Source organism: Lathamus discolor, chromosome 4 (assembly GCF_037157495.1).
Source record: "Lathamus discolor isolate bLatDis1 chromosome 4, bLatDis1.hap1, whole genome shotgun sequence".
NCBI classification, from domain to species: Eukaryota; Metazoa; Chordata; class Aves; order Psittaciformes; family Psittacidae; genus Lathamus; species Lathamus discolor.
In genome coordinates, this window is record NC_088887.1 from 111025525 (window position 1) to 111041094 (window position 15570).

The following is a 15570-nucleotide window of genomic DNA, read 5'->3' on the forward strand; positions in this document are numbered from 1 at the left end:
CCTCGTGCTCACCAACAGGGAAGGGCTCATTGAGAATGTGATGCTCCAGGGCAACCTTGGATGCAGAGATCATGAGATGGTCGAATTCGAGATCCTCAGGACAGTGACAAGAGCGTGCAGCAAGCTCACTGGCCTGGACTGCAAGAGAGCAGACTTTGGCCTCTTCAGGAACCTGCTTAGTAAGGTTCCATGGGATATAGCCCTAGAGGGCAGGGGGGCCCATGACTCTTGGTTGATATTCAAAGATCACCTACTACAAGCTCAGGAGTGTTGCATCCCAACCAGAATGCAGCAGGAGGGCCACGAGACCTCCTTGGATGGATAAGGAGCTGCTGAGGAAAATTCAAAGGCAAAAAGACGCTTATAAAAGGTGGAAGCAAGGACAGGCAGCCTGGGAAGAGTACAGGGATATTGTCTGGGAAGCTAGGGACCAGCTTAGGAAAGCTAAGGCCCAGTTAGAATTAAACTTGGCCAGGGATGTGGAAAATAACAGGAAGGGATTCTATAGGTACATTGCAAATAAAAGACAGATTAAGGACAACGTGGGCCCCCTGAGGAAGCTCTCAGGAGAACTGGCTACACAGGAATTGGAGAAGGCTGAGGTTCTGAATGACTTCTTTGCCTCAGTCTTCACTGGCAAAGGTTTTGACCACACCAACCAAGTCTTGGAAGGCAGATGCAGGGACTGTGAGAACGAAGACCTTGGGCCTAATGTAGGAGAGAAACTGGTTCAAGACCATTTTAAGAACCTGAACATGCACAAGTCCATGGGACCTGATCAAATCCATCCATGGGTCCTGAAGGAGCTGGCAAATGAAGTTGCTAAGCCACTGGCCATCATATTTGAAAAATCATGGCAGTCAGGTGAAGTTCCCAATGACTGGAAAAAGGGAAATATAACCCCCATTTTCAAGAAGGGGAAAATGGAAGAGCCGGGGAATTACAGACCAGTCAGTCTCACCTCTGTGCCTGGCAAAATCTTGGGAGCATATTCTCCTGGATGGCATGCTAAGGCACATGAAAAACAACAAGGTGCTTGGTGACAGCCAGCATGGCTTCACTAAGGGGAAATCCTGCCTGACCAATTTGGTGGCCTTCTATGATGGGGCTACAGAATTGATGGACAAGGGTAAAGCAGTTGATGTCATCTACCTGGACTTGTGCAAACCATTCGACACGGGCCCACACAACATCCTTGTCTCTAAATTGAAGACACATCAATTTGATAGGTGGACCACTCGGTGAATAAAGAACTGGCTGGATGGCCGCACACAAAGAGTTGTGGTCAATGGCTCAATGTCCGGCTGGAGCCCAGTAATGAGTGGTGTCCCTCAGGGATCGGTGCTGGGACCAGTCTTGTTCAACATCTTCATTGCTGACATGGACAGTGGGATTGAGTGCGCCCTCAGCAAGTTTGCTGATGATACCAAGCTTTGTGGTTCGGTTGATACACTGGAGGGAAGGAATGCCATCCAGAGGGACCTTGACAAGCTTGTGAAGGGGGCTGATGCCGACCTCATGAAGTTTAACCATGACAAGTGCAAGGTCCTACACCTGGGTTGAAGCAATCCCAGGCACAGCTACAGGTTCACTTTGGTTCACTTTGGAAGGGGCCTTAAAGATTATATAGTTCCAACCCTTCTGCCATGGGCAGGGACACCTTCCACTAGCCCAGGTTGCTCAAAGCTCCATCCAACCTGGCTTTTGCCATGCAGTTTAATATTTGTCTTGTTACAGAGATTAGCAAATTATCTACATGCAAGCAGTGCTCCAGCTACCAGAATAAATCAACATTCCCAACTGAAAGATAAAACTGAATCAACTTATAAGCATTTCTTTTAATATTATCAAAAGAAAAAAACAACAAAAACAAACTGGAAATTAAGTTCAAAATTGGTTACTATTAAATAAACAAATCTTAATACCTTCAGGGAAAAAAAGCAAAAGCTTTTTGATTATTTCATGTTTGTTTTGTTTTAATCTCTTAGCATTTGGGTTTAGAAATCTTTTAAATAATCCCTTCAAGCAACAAACTATATTAACATGATGATGTTAACCCCAACTATAGAGTTGATGTTTATAAGTAGGGAAACTGAAACACAAAGGTCCAGTATGACTTATTTAAGACAACATAGGGAAAGTGTGGCATTAAAGGCATGTGAAAGACAGCACAGCTGCAATCTTAGCATTAAACAAGCATTGGAAAAAGTCTTAGAGGCAGTTGGAAAAAAGGCAACCCTAAATCAATACAAAATACAGTTTAACAGAATTACATCAGGAATTAAGTTAGTTAATAGTGTTTAAAAGTAGCATTTAAAGCTGTGAGTCAAAATCTTAATTACAAAGTCAACAGGAGTTGCACTGCAAAACATGCTAGTATTTTCTAGAGAAAACAGGAAGGAAGAGGCCGATGACTATGCACTTCATCTAATCCTGTGGCTGCTTTCCATGTAAGAGTGGGAATTTATAATCTAGACAGGTCATAGACTCTTGGGCTGTCTTAATGCAGCCACTCTTAAGGAAACACCCAGCTCTCATACACCAGATCTAAGAGAGAAAGAAAACCCTGCAACTATCTGCACTTAAACAGATTCAAGTACCCAGCAGCACCCAAGTCCTCAGCAAGCAAAGGCTGCAGCTCCCAGCAGATGCTGCTTGGTTGCCTCAAAAAGCCACGACAGGTAGAGGTCAGCATTTTGGGCAGCTGAGCCATTACCTCCTCTATTACATTCTCTGCCAGGAGAAGCAGCCTGCCACGGAAGTTCCCTTACAACACTAAGGCTACAACTCCACCTTAGCTGAAGTATAAGCCTGCGCTACTTCAGCCTCCACCCACAGCTGTGCTTTCCTGGCATTCATTTGATTAGGGTGTACACAAACAACCTACTCTCAGTTATTTCATTTTCTTATTTTTCACATCAACAAGATGAGGCCAAGAACTCTAATTTTGCTGGAAAACTCTTAGAAAACATTCAAGGGCACTTCAAGCTTTAAGTGTAGCCTATCCAGCTGTTGAAAAGAATGAAAAGCAAATAATGAGCAAGCCCTTGCCTCCCCCAGCAGCAGAGGGAGGCTGGATGGATGCTGCTTCTAAGACTGAAAACGGATGCTTGTCAACTCACTTGTCAGTATTCATTCCCCTTATCTTAATAGCTCTGCACTTGGAACATAACAGCAGCATTGCCTGTGCACAATAGCTATGAAAGGGCTAAGACAGGCTTTCTAACAAAGTAATACTCTCCTGATTTATTTAACACATCTCTAATACTTTTCTTCTTTGCTGTTTAGCTAAACGCTCCTCTCAGCAACCTTCTTCCCTTAATGGTTTGCTCCTACGCTGGCACACACTTTATGTGAGAGAATTTTACCATCCTCACCCAGCACCACATTAAACCAACTGTACAATTACACTGAAATCTGACAGATTTCACCTCAAAGTGAAGGACTACTCAAGAGCTTCACTTAATAAAGAGCATTATACCACACTGAGATTTTTTTTCCCTTTCAGATTATTTCCCTTTGAAATATGATGCAATCTCTCTTCAGAATTAATGTATTGATTGATTTCAAATGTAGTTTGAAATACTACTGAAATACAAACTATTTTTCATGGGTGCATTTATCTTCAGCATACTGAATGGTTTGTGCTGTCTAGAATCTATTTTTATTTATTGGCTATATATGTATTTTAATAGATATTTTTTATAATTTTTAACACAGTATTCAGTGTTCTATCATAGTACGTACAAGTATTTTCAGTATTACTTTATAAAACTCAAACCAAACACATTTATATCTTAACTACTCTGTCATCAACAGCAATCATTTGCAAAAGCAGGACTGGGAGTGAGACAGAGCCTATTGCTCTCATTGTAGCAGGGCTGCAACAGGAAAGGGTACAAAGGACAAGGCGCAGGGCATTCTCACCCAAGGACTTCCCCATCTGGGCCATGGCTTAGCCAACCATGCAGTTGCCCAGCCAAGGCATGGGAAAAGGATTGGGGCAGAGGCTGGAGAATACAAAAGCTACCATTAAAGCAGGAACTCCAACGAATGCAGTGTGGCACAAGCTACATAAAGGAAAAATAATCCACTGTAAATAAAAAATGACAACTGATTTGCTCACACCATTCTTCTCCTACTAGTTAAAATTACCAGCATTACTGCTTTTAAAAATAAACTCAGAGTTTGATTTTAACCTTGCAGGATGCAAAGGTAGAGAATTCTTTCTTGACAAGTAAATTTAATATCTCTTTTTTCAAATTCCTACGTCAAGTACATCTTTCACTGGATCAATTCAATTCATACAGATTTTAAGTCATTACGAGGTCACCATGGTTCTCCAAGTACTCTCCCTAAGCATGCTAGATATACTTTACTCAAACGCCACCAGTTAACGTTCGTGCTTTTTGAGCATCAGCTCTAAACTTGATAAGATATCACCCCTAGTATTGTCACTCCCATTTTGGTTCCTTAGAGGAAGCATCCTTTCCAGATTCTAAAGAACTGTATGTGAATTAATATAAAATTAATGAAGTTAAACTCTCCCACTTTCCTTCCTATAGACCAATGCAAAAATTATTAGAAAACACTCGTTTTGAACTCAATGTTTAAATCTATCTGGGTGGTGTCTCCATGGATACCTTGAATGTAACAATGTGGTTTGCAAGGACATCCTGCTAACAGAAAGACAAAGATGAGACAAAGCATGAAAAGTAATAAAGTGAACACCAGCTATCAAGTGGGACTGAACCTGTAGTCTCTTTGATTATGCCACAAAGTCCTTTAATACTGGACATAACCTGGAGGTTTTGAGGGTTAATAAAACTTTAAAAAATGGAAAAACAACACTAACGCTAATGAGCAGTAAGGCAGATAGTAACAACAGACCTGAACCCCTTAGTCACTGACAGATCACCTCCTTCAACCTCTATTTATCAGTCATTCATGGGAAAGTGCAAACTTACAAATTTTCGAAAGGCACTGTGAGTGAGACTGTGTAGAAAGCCCAGCATCTGGAAAAGCCCAAAGTCAAGGCCAGTGACTGTGTAAGAGCCCCGTGGTGCAGGTTAGAGTATCAGACATACCCAGGACCCGTGTTATTATATAAGGGATCACTGAGTGCGAGAGTGCTTGTGAATCAAGGGAGTGAACATGTTCACAGTTCTGCTAGCAGATGTCAATCCCAATCAGCCAACAAGAAGGAATAAACCTGTGCTGCCCGTACTGTTCATGCTTATGTGAGTGCTGCCTGCGTTTATCTTTTTTACCTCCCTAGTCTCTGTGGCTACCCATGTGTGTATTGTGTATGCATCTGTGCAATACGTGCGCAGCCTTGCTAGGGCTGGATCTGTAACCTGGAACAGCAGCAGCAGCCTCTATCTAAGAGACCTGCAGAAGAAACCTCCGGAGTTGTAATCCAAGGGATTTGGCTTCCTCTACCAGTCTGCAATCTTCCACTTTCAAGAATGAATTTTAATCAGAAAGTTACTGAATAAATTCACTGGGGCTCTTCCTGAAACTGCAAGTTACTTATTTTATAAAAGTCTTTCCATAAAGTCTGGTATGAAGAATTTCCTCTTTTAGTCTTGGAAATATATAATTAAATAATAACTTTTGGGAGAGCAAGTATACAAAGGGTGAAATACTACAGTGTATCCTCCTCATTAAAACTATTCACTTTCCTACTACCAAATTAGGGAACAGGAGACAAACCAGAGGTGCTGAAGTTTCCACACTGTTTCTAAAATGGTTCTGTATTTTCTACTGAATTAATAACAGCATAAGCAAAGCTAAGAGACCACATAACTCTGAACTTCACTTCTAACATATCAGCACCATTTCAGCTGCAGAAGGGACACAAAATGTCTGCAGTTTCTTCTCAGAGCTTAAACGCAGTTGTTTAAATGCCTTCCAAGGAGACAGGGAACTACTGCACCTTGCAGTACAGGCCCCTGAAGACAGGCTCAGTTTGTTACCTATGTGTCATTGGTACTAATACACCCAAAAAAAATACTTTTTTTTTTTTTTTTTTTTTTTTTTTAAGAAAAACTACTTGCAGCCATCTTCTGACATTGGTCGTGCCAAGTTCACAGCATATCTTACTTGCTGGAAAGGGAGCTAAGAAATAAGGCTCCTACTTACTTTTCCTTCAGCACCAATGGGCATTTTTCTGAGGCTGGGTTAGTAATACGGAAAGAGAGGTTATTAAGACGCAAGATGAATCCCTCTCTGCCACTATTTTTCTCCTAACAACAGTGCATTTTCAACTGAACACCTGAAAAATGGAGTGTGAAAACATGTTCTGAATACTTTATTCACTTCTCCCTTTATTGTTGTTCATAACATTTTACACATTTCAAAAGAGCTCAAATCTATACCTCTTGCTGGGCTGTCATTAAATATCCATTAATGCAGAATTCTTTTTTCATCTTGATCAGTGTTACTGCCCTTGTGCTCAACTGCTAAAATTTACTTTTCTTCCAAAACTTCAATAAGCATTAATTATATCACAATTATACCTCAGATTTTTATTTATTTTTATCTACCTGATTTTCAAATATTCCCCATTTGCAGAGGAAGGAGAGGGTAATAAACTGTGAGACTCATGCAGGAAACCTAATTATAGTGTAGTTCCACAAGCCCTAAGGCACTGCAACACACATCTAACTAAGCCAAGCACTTCATGAATGTGGGTTAGGGTCAAAGGGAGAACTGAGATGGGGGAGATTACTGTGGGAGTCTCATACAGGCCACCTGATCAGGAGGACTGTGTGAATGAACCCCCCCATAAGCAGATAGGAGCAGCCTCATGCTCACAAGCCCTTGTCCTCATGGGGGACTTCAATCACCCTGGTATCTGCTGGCCATATTCAGCAAGTAAAAAAGCTATTTTGTGCTAGTTTTGACTTTAAGAAGTCCTTCTCCCCTCCCCAAAAAAAACTTTAATCTTCAAGATTATACTGAAAAAAAAATGTATGAGAGGGATTCTTAATGGAAGATGACCTAGAAAATAACAAGCTTTATAAAACCACTGCTTTTTCTACATTGACTCTCAATGTAAATCAAAATCTGAATCCATGGGCAAGATATAGAAAACTGGATGAAACAACATATGCTCTCATAGCATTGAGTAAACTATTTTGTTATCCTAAATTACAATTTTAAAGCCAATGTAGAGACTTCAGTTATTAGCATACATTCAGCTTCAGAGGACTTTTTGATTACTGATGCACCTAACCATGTTAGTAGACTGCTGCATTTAGTTATAGAGAAAGAAAATGCATTTGTCTCTAATGATCTTCTACCTATATAATAGCTTTAATAGATTTAGCAAGTATCAACAATTGATCTAAAGAAAGAAATTAAAACTGCCAAATATACAAACCAGCAGTATCAGCTGCAATAGGAAGAAAAGGAATTTAGAGGAGGAAATACAAATCAAGATACAGTCACATTTGGAACTTGCTGAAAGTGAAGAAAGAGAAGAAAGATTAATGAAAAAGTTAAGCAAAGATCTTGAACAAATCTGAAGCAAGAGCAGACAGAAAATATTTAACCATGGCTTTTTTAAAAAGCTAGAATTCTTGTAGGAGAATTCAGTAATCTAGGTGGAAAACCAAGAAACAGGGAGTTGTCACATACGCTGTTACAAAAGATGTCAAATGGACAAAAATCGACAGCAGTCTGCTTGTGGGAAGGAAATTAGAACAAAAATGGGAATGAAATAATTAGCACTGTTGCAGAAAGGAAAGGTCAAATGACAAGAGTTCGTGCTAAGCCATAATGTATTTTAGCTGAGAGTGAAGTATGGAGGATTTTAAAAGAAGCAATGACAGTCACAAGAGATGGATTTAAGACGTTGTATAAAAGGGATTGCTGAGTGCCAGTGAGGGGATGCGTAAGATGGGATCAAAGTACATGACTATCAAAAGCTCCTCTTAACAATGACACAAGAAGGGACACTAAGACATCCATACTTGCACAAAATCTGAAGTTAGGAAAATAACTCAAGAAAATCTCCTAGCCTCTTTGTTGCTTTCATATCCTTTGCTGGTAACACACTTTAATCTCTTTTTTAGGTTTCAACCTCTCCTTCCAAACGATGCTGAGAAATAAGTTACACCACCAGCCTGGAAGGCTTACACACTAAACCCAACTTTTAAGACCAAATTCAGATAACAATCAGACACCTGATCAGGTTTCTGCAGTACAGTTATGATACATGGACTTGGGCAGTTGTTCTTCCTTTAGGTCACTGAGATGCCAGACAAAGGTTCAAAATCAACTAAGTATCTGCTGCTGAGTGATTATGTTACCTTTTGGGAATGGAAACCTTATGAGGTGGGAGAATTTTTAAACATCATTGGGAAGCCGCTGTGAAAGTGGCCACATGGTTCCTTTTTACTGTGAGCCAGTTCAAATTTTCCCCTAGCATTCTTTTGTTAATGAAGGACAACTCTTCCCACTGACAATGCAATAAATTCCCCCAAAATATTAGTGAGAAAATACTGGCTTAAATGGCTAAAATTAACTGTGATGCTTATCTAGGATTTCTAAACTATGCCAAAGAACTTCTCTCCCTGCAGTCTGAATTTAACTAATTACACATTTTCTGTTAAGGAAAAAAGTTAATAGCTGCCCCACATAACAATGTAGCTTCTTCATGGGTCACTGGAACAGTGGATCTTATGATCACTAGACCAGCTTAATACAACCCAAGAGAAAGGAGGTTATGCTTGACTCAGCTTGGATAAGGCAAAAGACCAGGACTTGACATATTTGCTCAACTACATTGCCCAATCACAGCTACTTCCTAAGCAGCAACAGCTGACTGTCAAGAATCACAGACATAAAGGATGACTTAGTAATAAGGTAGAGTAACAGAAACACATTTAATCTGTGTGCAGCCTTCCCTTATATAGCCTGTATTAATTAATAGCTAAAGTGAACTGGTATCTCAAACTTGAAGGCCTTCTGAAGTGAGGGCGGAGAAACGTATTTAACCACAAGGTTAGTGAGATGATGGGGAGGCAAATTATGTTCTACCAAAGTAAATCCTGAACTCCCACCTATGTCTTTCTTGCCGCATCTTTCAAGTTTCATCTCCTTTAAGTTTGAATACTAGGCTCCCAAACTGTTTGTAATACCATCTCAAAAATTACATTACAGTCAGGAAACTGAATACTTTACCATGTACAGAGAATTTACCATATGAACTATTTTTCACCTCCAGTTGTTAAGCCACAAGCAAAAAATCTGAACATGCATGCAATGACTGAATGCAGGAAGGCAGCCCTAAAAAGCCAGACACACATTTCACAGTACCTCAATCAGAAGTCTTTTTCTTTTTTTTTTTAATACATTTCTTTTTGACATACTACCATTCGTGTCTTTAATTTCATTTCATCAAAAATAACAATTAGGTGTAACACAAAAAACACCCATGCAGCGAGTTAGGTTACAAGAAACTTGACACTTTCCATAATTACAATAAAACCCCCACAATACTGATGATATAGCCAGTTCCATTCATTTTGCCTGCTTCACTTTTGAAAAGAGGAATTCTCTTTTTATAGTATCTCCACAGTTTAATTTTTTTTTAATGCAGGCAAATATCTGATCAATGTCATTTGCTCTCCTCAGCATTATAATGAGGAAGCTGTTAACAGAACAAGTAACAAACTATTTATTTAATCACTGAAGTCTGATGTCAAACGTACAACTGCATCACTCAAAGTGTCTTTTTGATAGTGACTGGCAGATTGATTGGAAAATCATAAATCAGTCTCTCCTTCTTAGTTTATTAAGCTGCATCCTTGAAATCTGATAGCACTGCTTCCTGTAAAATTGTCTATGATTTCATCCGTACCACAAAAAACATTTCTTTGCAGCTACCTTCAAATGCAAAACTTTGCTAAATGAAAGGTTAGATTTTTTTTGTAGATGCCAAATGACTGTACCAGGACTATAGTAGACTTTCAAATTAAATGTGTGAAGTATGCTTTGACTTCAGCTGGAATACACCAGTGCCTAAATGTAACCTGAAGCTTTCACAAATCCCCTCCAAATTATTTTGCCCAAATACAAACCTTCATAGACATTAAAACATCTAGCACTAATCACTAGCAATCAGTAGATAAAAGTCAAACTGGATAAAGTCAGCATTTGCAGAGCAATAAAAACCACCTTTAATGCTTTGAAAATTAGCAGCTTTGAGTACAAAGCAGGCCTTTAATAACGTAGTCTTGGGATCTCACTTACATCCATTATCTGGAGACATACAAGCCCTTGTCACAATGACTAACAGAGCGATCCTTACATTCAAAGACACCCGGCTGTGTTCCTTTTGACTGGCACATGACAAGGGCAGAAAACTCTGCTTTGATCCATGAAAAATAATACAGAGAGAAGACAGACTGCAGATACTGAAGTTTTCAAATTACAGCCAAAGTTATACGACAGTATTTAAATAACTCATGAAATACATTCCGATAGCCCCAGTAACACTGATGCAAAAAGTTAGCACTTTTGCCTACCTGAAATGTAATGCTGAATGTTGAGCAAGTGGTAGTCTGAAGACATTTCAGAGATACTCTTTCAATTCCCCTTCCCCCTAAACATCTTCAGCATGTTAGAGCACATATGCCAAACAACACTTCCCTTTTGTGAAATATACCCTTTCACTGAAAAGTGCTCAAAAAAACTTATGCTCCCACTAAACTCTTAGCAGATTTTTTAAACATCTAAATTAAGCTCCAATGTTACCCTCAACTGGTATTGCATAAGGCTTTGTGTTATCCAGCTACTTAGGTCAGAACAGTCTTCCTGAGTGCAATGTAGTGCTGAAAATTTAAATGAACTTGTACTTGTTTCACAAACATATTTAAGTACTTTTTTCACGGAGCAATCCATATCACATTATCTATTTCTGCACTTCAGTAACTGAAGTAGAAATCAACTTACCCTGTGTTTTTCCTTTACTTTCTTCCTATATTCTTCTTTGTCAAATTTGTCTTCTTCCCGTAGTATCTCTTTAGCTTTATCTAAGTTGATACCACTGGCATCATCTTCCTCATCTGCTTGAGCCAAACTGGATTTTTGCACAGGTGGCCACTGCTGCACTAACTGAATTACACATGTCAACAAGAAAAATAATGGTTAGAAACATTCTTTCCATATCAAAGTTTTGATGCCCTAAATATTCCAATACCTTATCTTTCTAGACTAAAAAAGATTATTTGGAAAGGAAACAAACAATACTTTTGCACAATATAAACTCAGATACATTATTTAACATCACATTCAGTCAAAAATCAGCATTTGAAAAAAATATCTCCATTACACCCTATTCTTGTTTAATGGATTCACTTGAACTTCTTCCTGTATTTTTCTCTCTTTGCCTAATGGAACAAGTAATTTATAATCCTCCTAGTCATTCTGGGAGAAAAACAATACTTACTTTAAAAAAAGGACCCTCCAGAATATATGGAACAAAACACTGCTAAATCTAAACAGTATGTTTTTACATAAACAATAAATATTGCAACACATTAACTCAGATAAAAATGAAACAAGCTTCATCACACAGTACACAAAAAACCATGATGACAGGTTAACATTCTGGGGGAAGCAAGGATGATTCAAGTTTGACTTGCAGATGACATGCCGAACAAACCCAGCCTTCCTAAAATATCTGAAGCTCTAGAGCAAAGACAAAGACTACATATTCACCAAAAAAATATCCCCACCTATCTTGTGACCTAATAGCTTATACCTCATGGTATGAGCAGAGATTACCTGGGGGTAGTCATTGCAAAATCATTCTTGCTTATGGACTAGTAGAGTAGTAACTGTTAAAAAGAAACTATATGGCAGAAAATATAGAATGTTTTTCAGATACAATTACAAAATCAAAGATGTTTAGGACTCTCAAATGCACGTAGGGTGTTATTCACCTGGACACTGATAAAGGCAACCTACTGTTTCTACTTCCTTTCGTAAAATGGACTTTGTGTTTTTGTATTTTCCAGAAAGATGCTTTTCCTAAAGGAGTTTTATTTTATCAAAGAGAAGTGTGTGGACTAGAACAGTAAAACTTTAAAGCAGTTTTACAGAGCTCAGAAAAAAAGCAGGAACAACATCCATAGATACAAACTTTATGTTTCCTTAACTAAGTCACCCCTTCTCTATTGTGTTGCTTTTCTAACTATAATCTTTGCGCTAGCTATTTTTCCTCCATCCTCACTCCTTTCTGCTTCATTGCATAGACAAATAAAACATTTGCATAAAAGCAACAGCTTTTGAATGTCTAAAAATATCTGAAGATATAATTCCCAGTCAATGGAGCAACCTCTAAAACCGTTCAGATTTTGTCTAACATCATTAATTACATGCCTATACTACCTTCACCTGCAAGATAAAATGCTTTTGTTTATTTGGTCACAAAAGCAAATTACATACTTGCAAAGATGACCTCTCTTTCAGTTTATGTCTTACTGAAATTAATGTAGAGTTTAAAAAAAAACCCAAAAAACTATTTCTTTTTCCTAACGCTGAAAGCGGAAAAACAACGTACACAGCATCTGAAGCAGTGAAATCAAATCCTAGAAAAGTTTATGGGGCATGGAGACATGCTAGTGAGGTTCTTGCCAGAATGAAACCTTACAGTGACTAGCATCCACTATAGTTCCTTTCAGTATAAAATCAGTACATTTTTCCAGAGGCTATTAAAAGGTCCAATTAAATTACTGGAAAATTTCAGTGCACTACATCAGCACCAGTAGGTGAAAATGTGGTACTTCCTTAGCTTTCCTAACAAAGCTTTTAATCTAGAAATAGTGAATGCTGGAAGGAAAACCAGGGGCTTCTTTTAATTGCAGTACAGTAACTCAAGACTTAGGGGAGCTTTTGCAAATAGCTACAGGAAAACTGGTTTACATTTCTCTAAGGAAAAAACAGGCTCTTCATTCTCCTGAAATTGAGGATAATGGGCAAAAACGAGGTAGGGTTCTGTACATCCACTAGCAGCTCTCATAAAAGTATCATATACCCACAGAGGTGAAAAGAGGTCAGTGTTCAGCATTCCTTTTTCCCAATGGAACTGCATTGTAACTGGAAGCTGAACAGTTTTGCAAAACTTACACCAATTACAGAAACCACACACTTTTGAAAAGTGCATTTTTTTCACATGGATCTAAAGTAAAACTATTTTTGTTTTTATAGAAATTGCAAATTCCATTCAACTACAATTCAATACAAATTTGGAAGTATTTACAATATGCAGCATCATATCCCACCAAAATACAATTATTTTGAATTGATCTTACCTCTCCATCTTCGGTAAAGACTATTTTTGTGTTGACTTTAAATTTCTTCTTCAAGATTTTTTTGGCTTCTTGGGTTTTAGTTGTTTTTTTCTTCATCTTTGATTTTGATACATTCTGTACGAAAGAAAATCAGATTTTTTTTCCTATTCACAGAGTATGTGCTTCAAACTTTCTCAAAGCAATTAGCTATATTAAAATGTAATTCCTAAAACACATGAGTAAGAGTAATTGAGTAAAAATTAGCTAACAGACCTTTTATAAAAGCGGTTTAATCACGCTGTATCATGTAGAACTCATTTACTCTAATGAAAATTCAGCATAATTTAAATCCTGCCAGCAGCAGGACACCTGACTCATTCATATCTCACTAACCTTTTTGGGACAAAGACACTGCATTCACCAGCTTATGCTGTTAGCAAGCCTTATCAGACAAGAAAACCAGTAGAAATGACTGGAGCCATTAGCTACAACTGATCAAATACTACTTTCATCTCAGTAGTCATCAAATTGTCCCCAGGCACCACAGCACACCAGTTTGAGTCACTTTTGTGTCAATGAAAGGCACAAATGGCCATGCAAGAACCTTCCTACTTCACAATTTTTGTCCCTTGCAGTCCCATCAGGGTACAGAACATCAGTTATTGATGTTTACCAAACTTAGTATTAAATGACATTTAGAATCACAAAAGCTATTAGCATCATAGGAAAAAAGCTGTAGTGAAACAAAGTGGTGATGACACTAAAGAAACTAATAAATGAGTCATCAAAGATTGTGAATCCAGACATTAACACTGCTTCCAACAGGTTTAGGTGGCTCTTTCTTGGCTACCCCTGAGAAAGCAACACTGACCAGAGACAGCAATTATTACCAGCAAAACAGCATCCTGTATAAAACATACTGACACTGAAGTTACATTTATTATTTGTGTTCAATCTTGCTGTTAGAAAGAAGAGGTGAGGAGGTGACTTTTATTTTTGACAAAGATTGAGGATTTATCCAGAGTATTTTCACATTTTGGAGGTGGACTGCTATTCTGGGAAGACCATTTTTGTAAATTCTGTAAAATGCAGTGGAAAATAAATCATCACATCTACAGATAGCCTGCATAGGTTTCACAGAGCCACATATCTGGTGGCAACATCATGGAACTAATGAACATGGAGATTAACAACCTCCAGCTCTTCTTCTGAGAGCTTCCCTTGCAGAACAAAGGCCGTAAGTGTTCAGGCATCTAACAGGGTGCAGTACAGACAAATGACATTTGAAGCCATAACTGCTACTGCAGAAAGTATTCTGCTGGAATACATGCAGACTCCACAGCAGAAGACCCACAAATCATCCATCATCCTGCAAAGACTGCAAAGCTCCACTACTCAGGAAAAAGTGCCTGAAGAACAGTCACTAAACTGCCTAAGCTTCTGCTAAATAATAGCAAGTGGCAAAAAGAACCAGAAGGAAAAAAAAATAAAAAATAAATGAGCTTTTCATCACTTTTTATTTGGTAATTTTTATCAGTTTCATGTTCTATACCAAATCCACTATAAAAGGAAGCAAAAAATTAATTCAGAAAGTCACTGTCATTATGGCCAGCACACTAATGCACTGAAATATGAACTATAAAAGAGAAAAATTACAGCCTTCCTAACAGGAAAAATGGCTTGTGACAGCTACTGCACTGTTATCAAGTAATGACCATATCTATTATAGGCAATAGTAACTGTAGCAGCACTTATGTCCTCAGCATTGCTCCATGATTTTTGTTGCACTGTGCATCTACTACTGCTTAGACACACCTTTAACAGCTCAGAAAGCTCTGCTATTCCCACGCTCCTGGTGCTTATCCTACAAATATATTGTTTGAGAGTCTGCATAAGCATAAAACCTTTACCTCGAAATAAAGGCTATTTAGTAGAACAATGGGAATTGTGCAGGAGAAGAATTTAAAGAGAGCTGTACTTCAGGGTAGTAGGATAATACTTAAACAACGTTTCCTTTCACCAGGTGCTTTTGATTGCTTTGGGGGATTTGGGTAAGGCTTTTTTTGCTTTGGCTTGTTTTTGGATTTGGGTGGGTTTCTGTTGGTTTGTTTGGTTTTTATAATCTTCCCTTTCTGCACTGCCTGCATGACTGGTACCAGCATAATATGGTAATGTAGAAAAAAAAAAGGTGACTGAAAGCTTCAAATTGGTACACTTTTACTTTGTAAAATTATATTTAAATGTGAATCTCAGTTTTCTGTAT

The 15570-nt window shown here is 38.4% G+C and overlaps 1 protein-coding gene across 1 annotated transcript in view; it reads right to left on the reverse strand.

The window, feature by feature from the left end:
- DDX10 (DEAD-box helicase 10) overlaps positions 1–15570 on the reverse strand; it is a 169317-nt gene that overhangs the window by 53212 nt on the left and 100535 nt on the right. The window contains exons 14-15 of the mRNA XM_065678640.1: positions 13329–13442; positions 10966–11127 (exon numbers count right to left, since the gene is read on the reverse strand). Of these exons, the coding sequence (XP_065534712.1) occupies positions 10966–11127; positions 13329–13442 (276 nt within the window). The remainder of the gene's footprint in view (positions 1–10965; positions 11128–13328; positions 13443–15570) is intronic.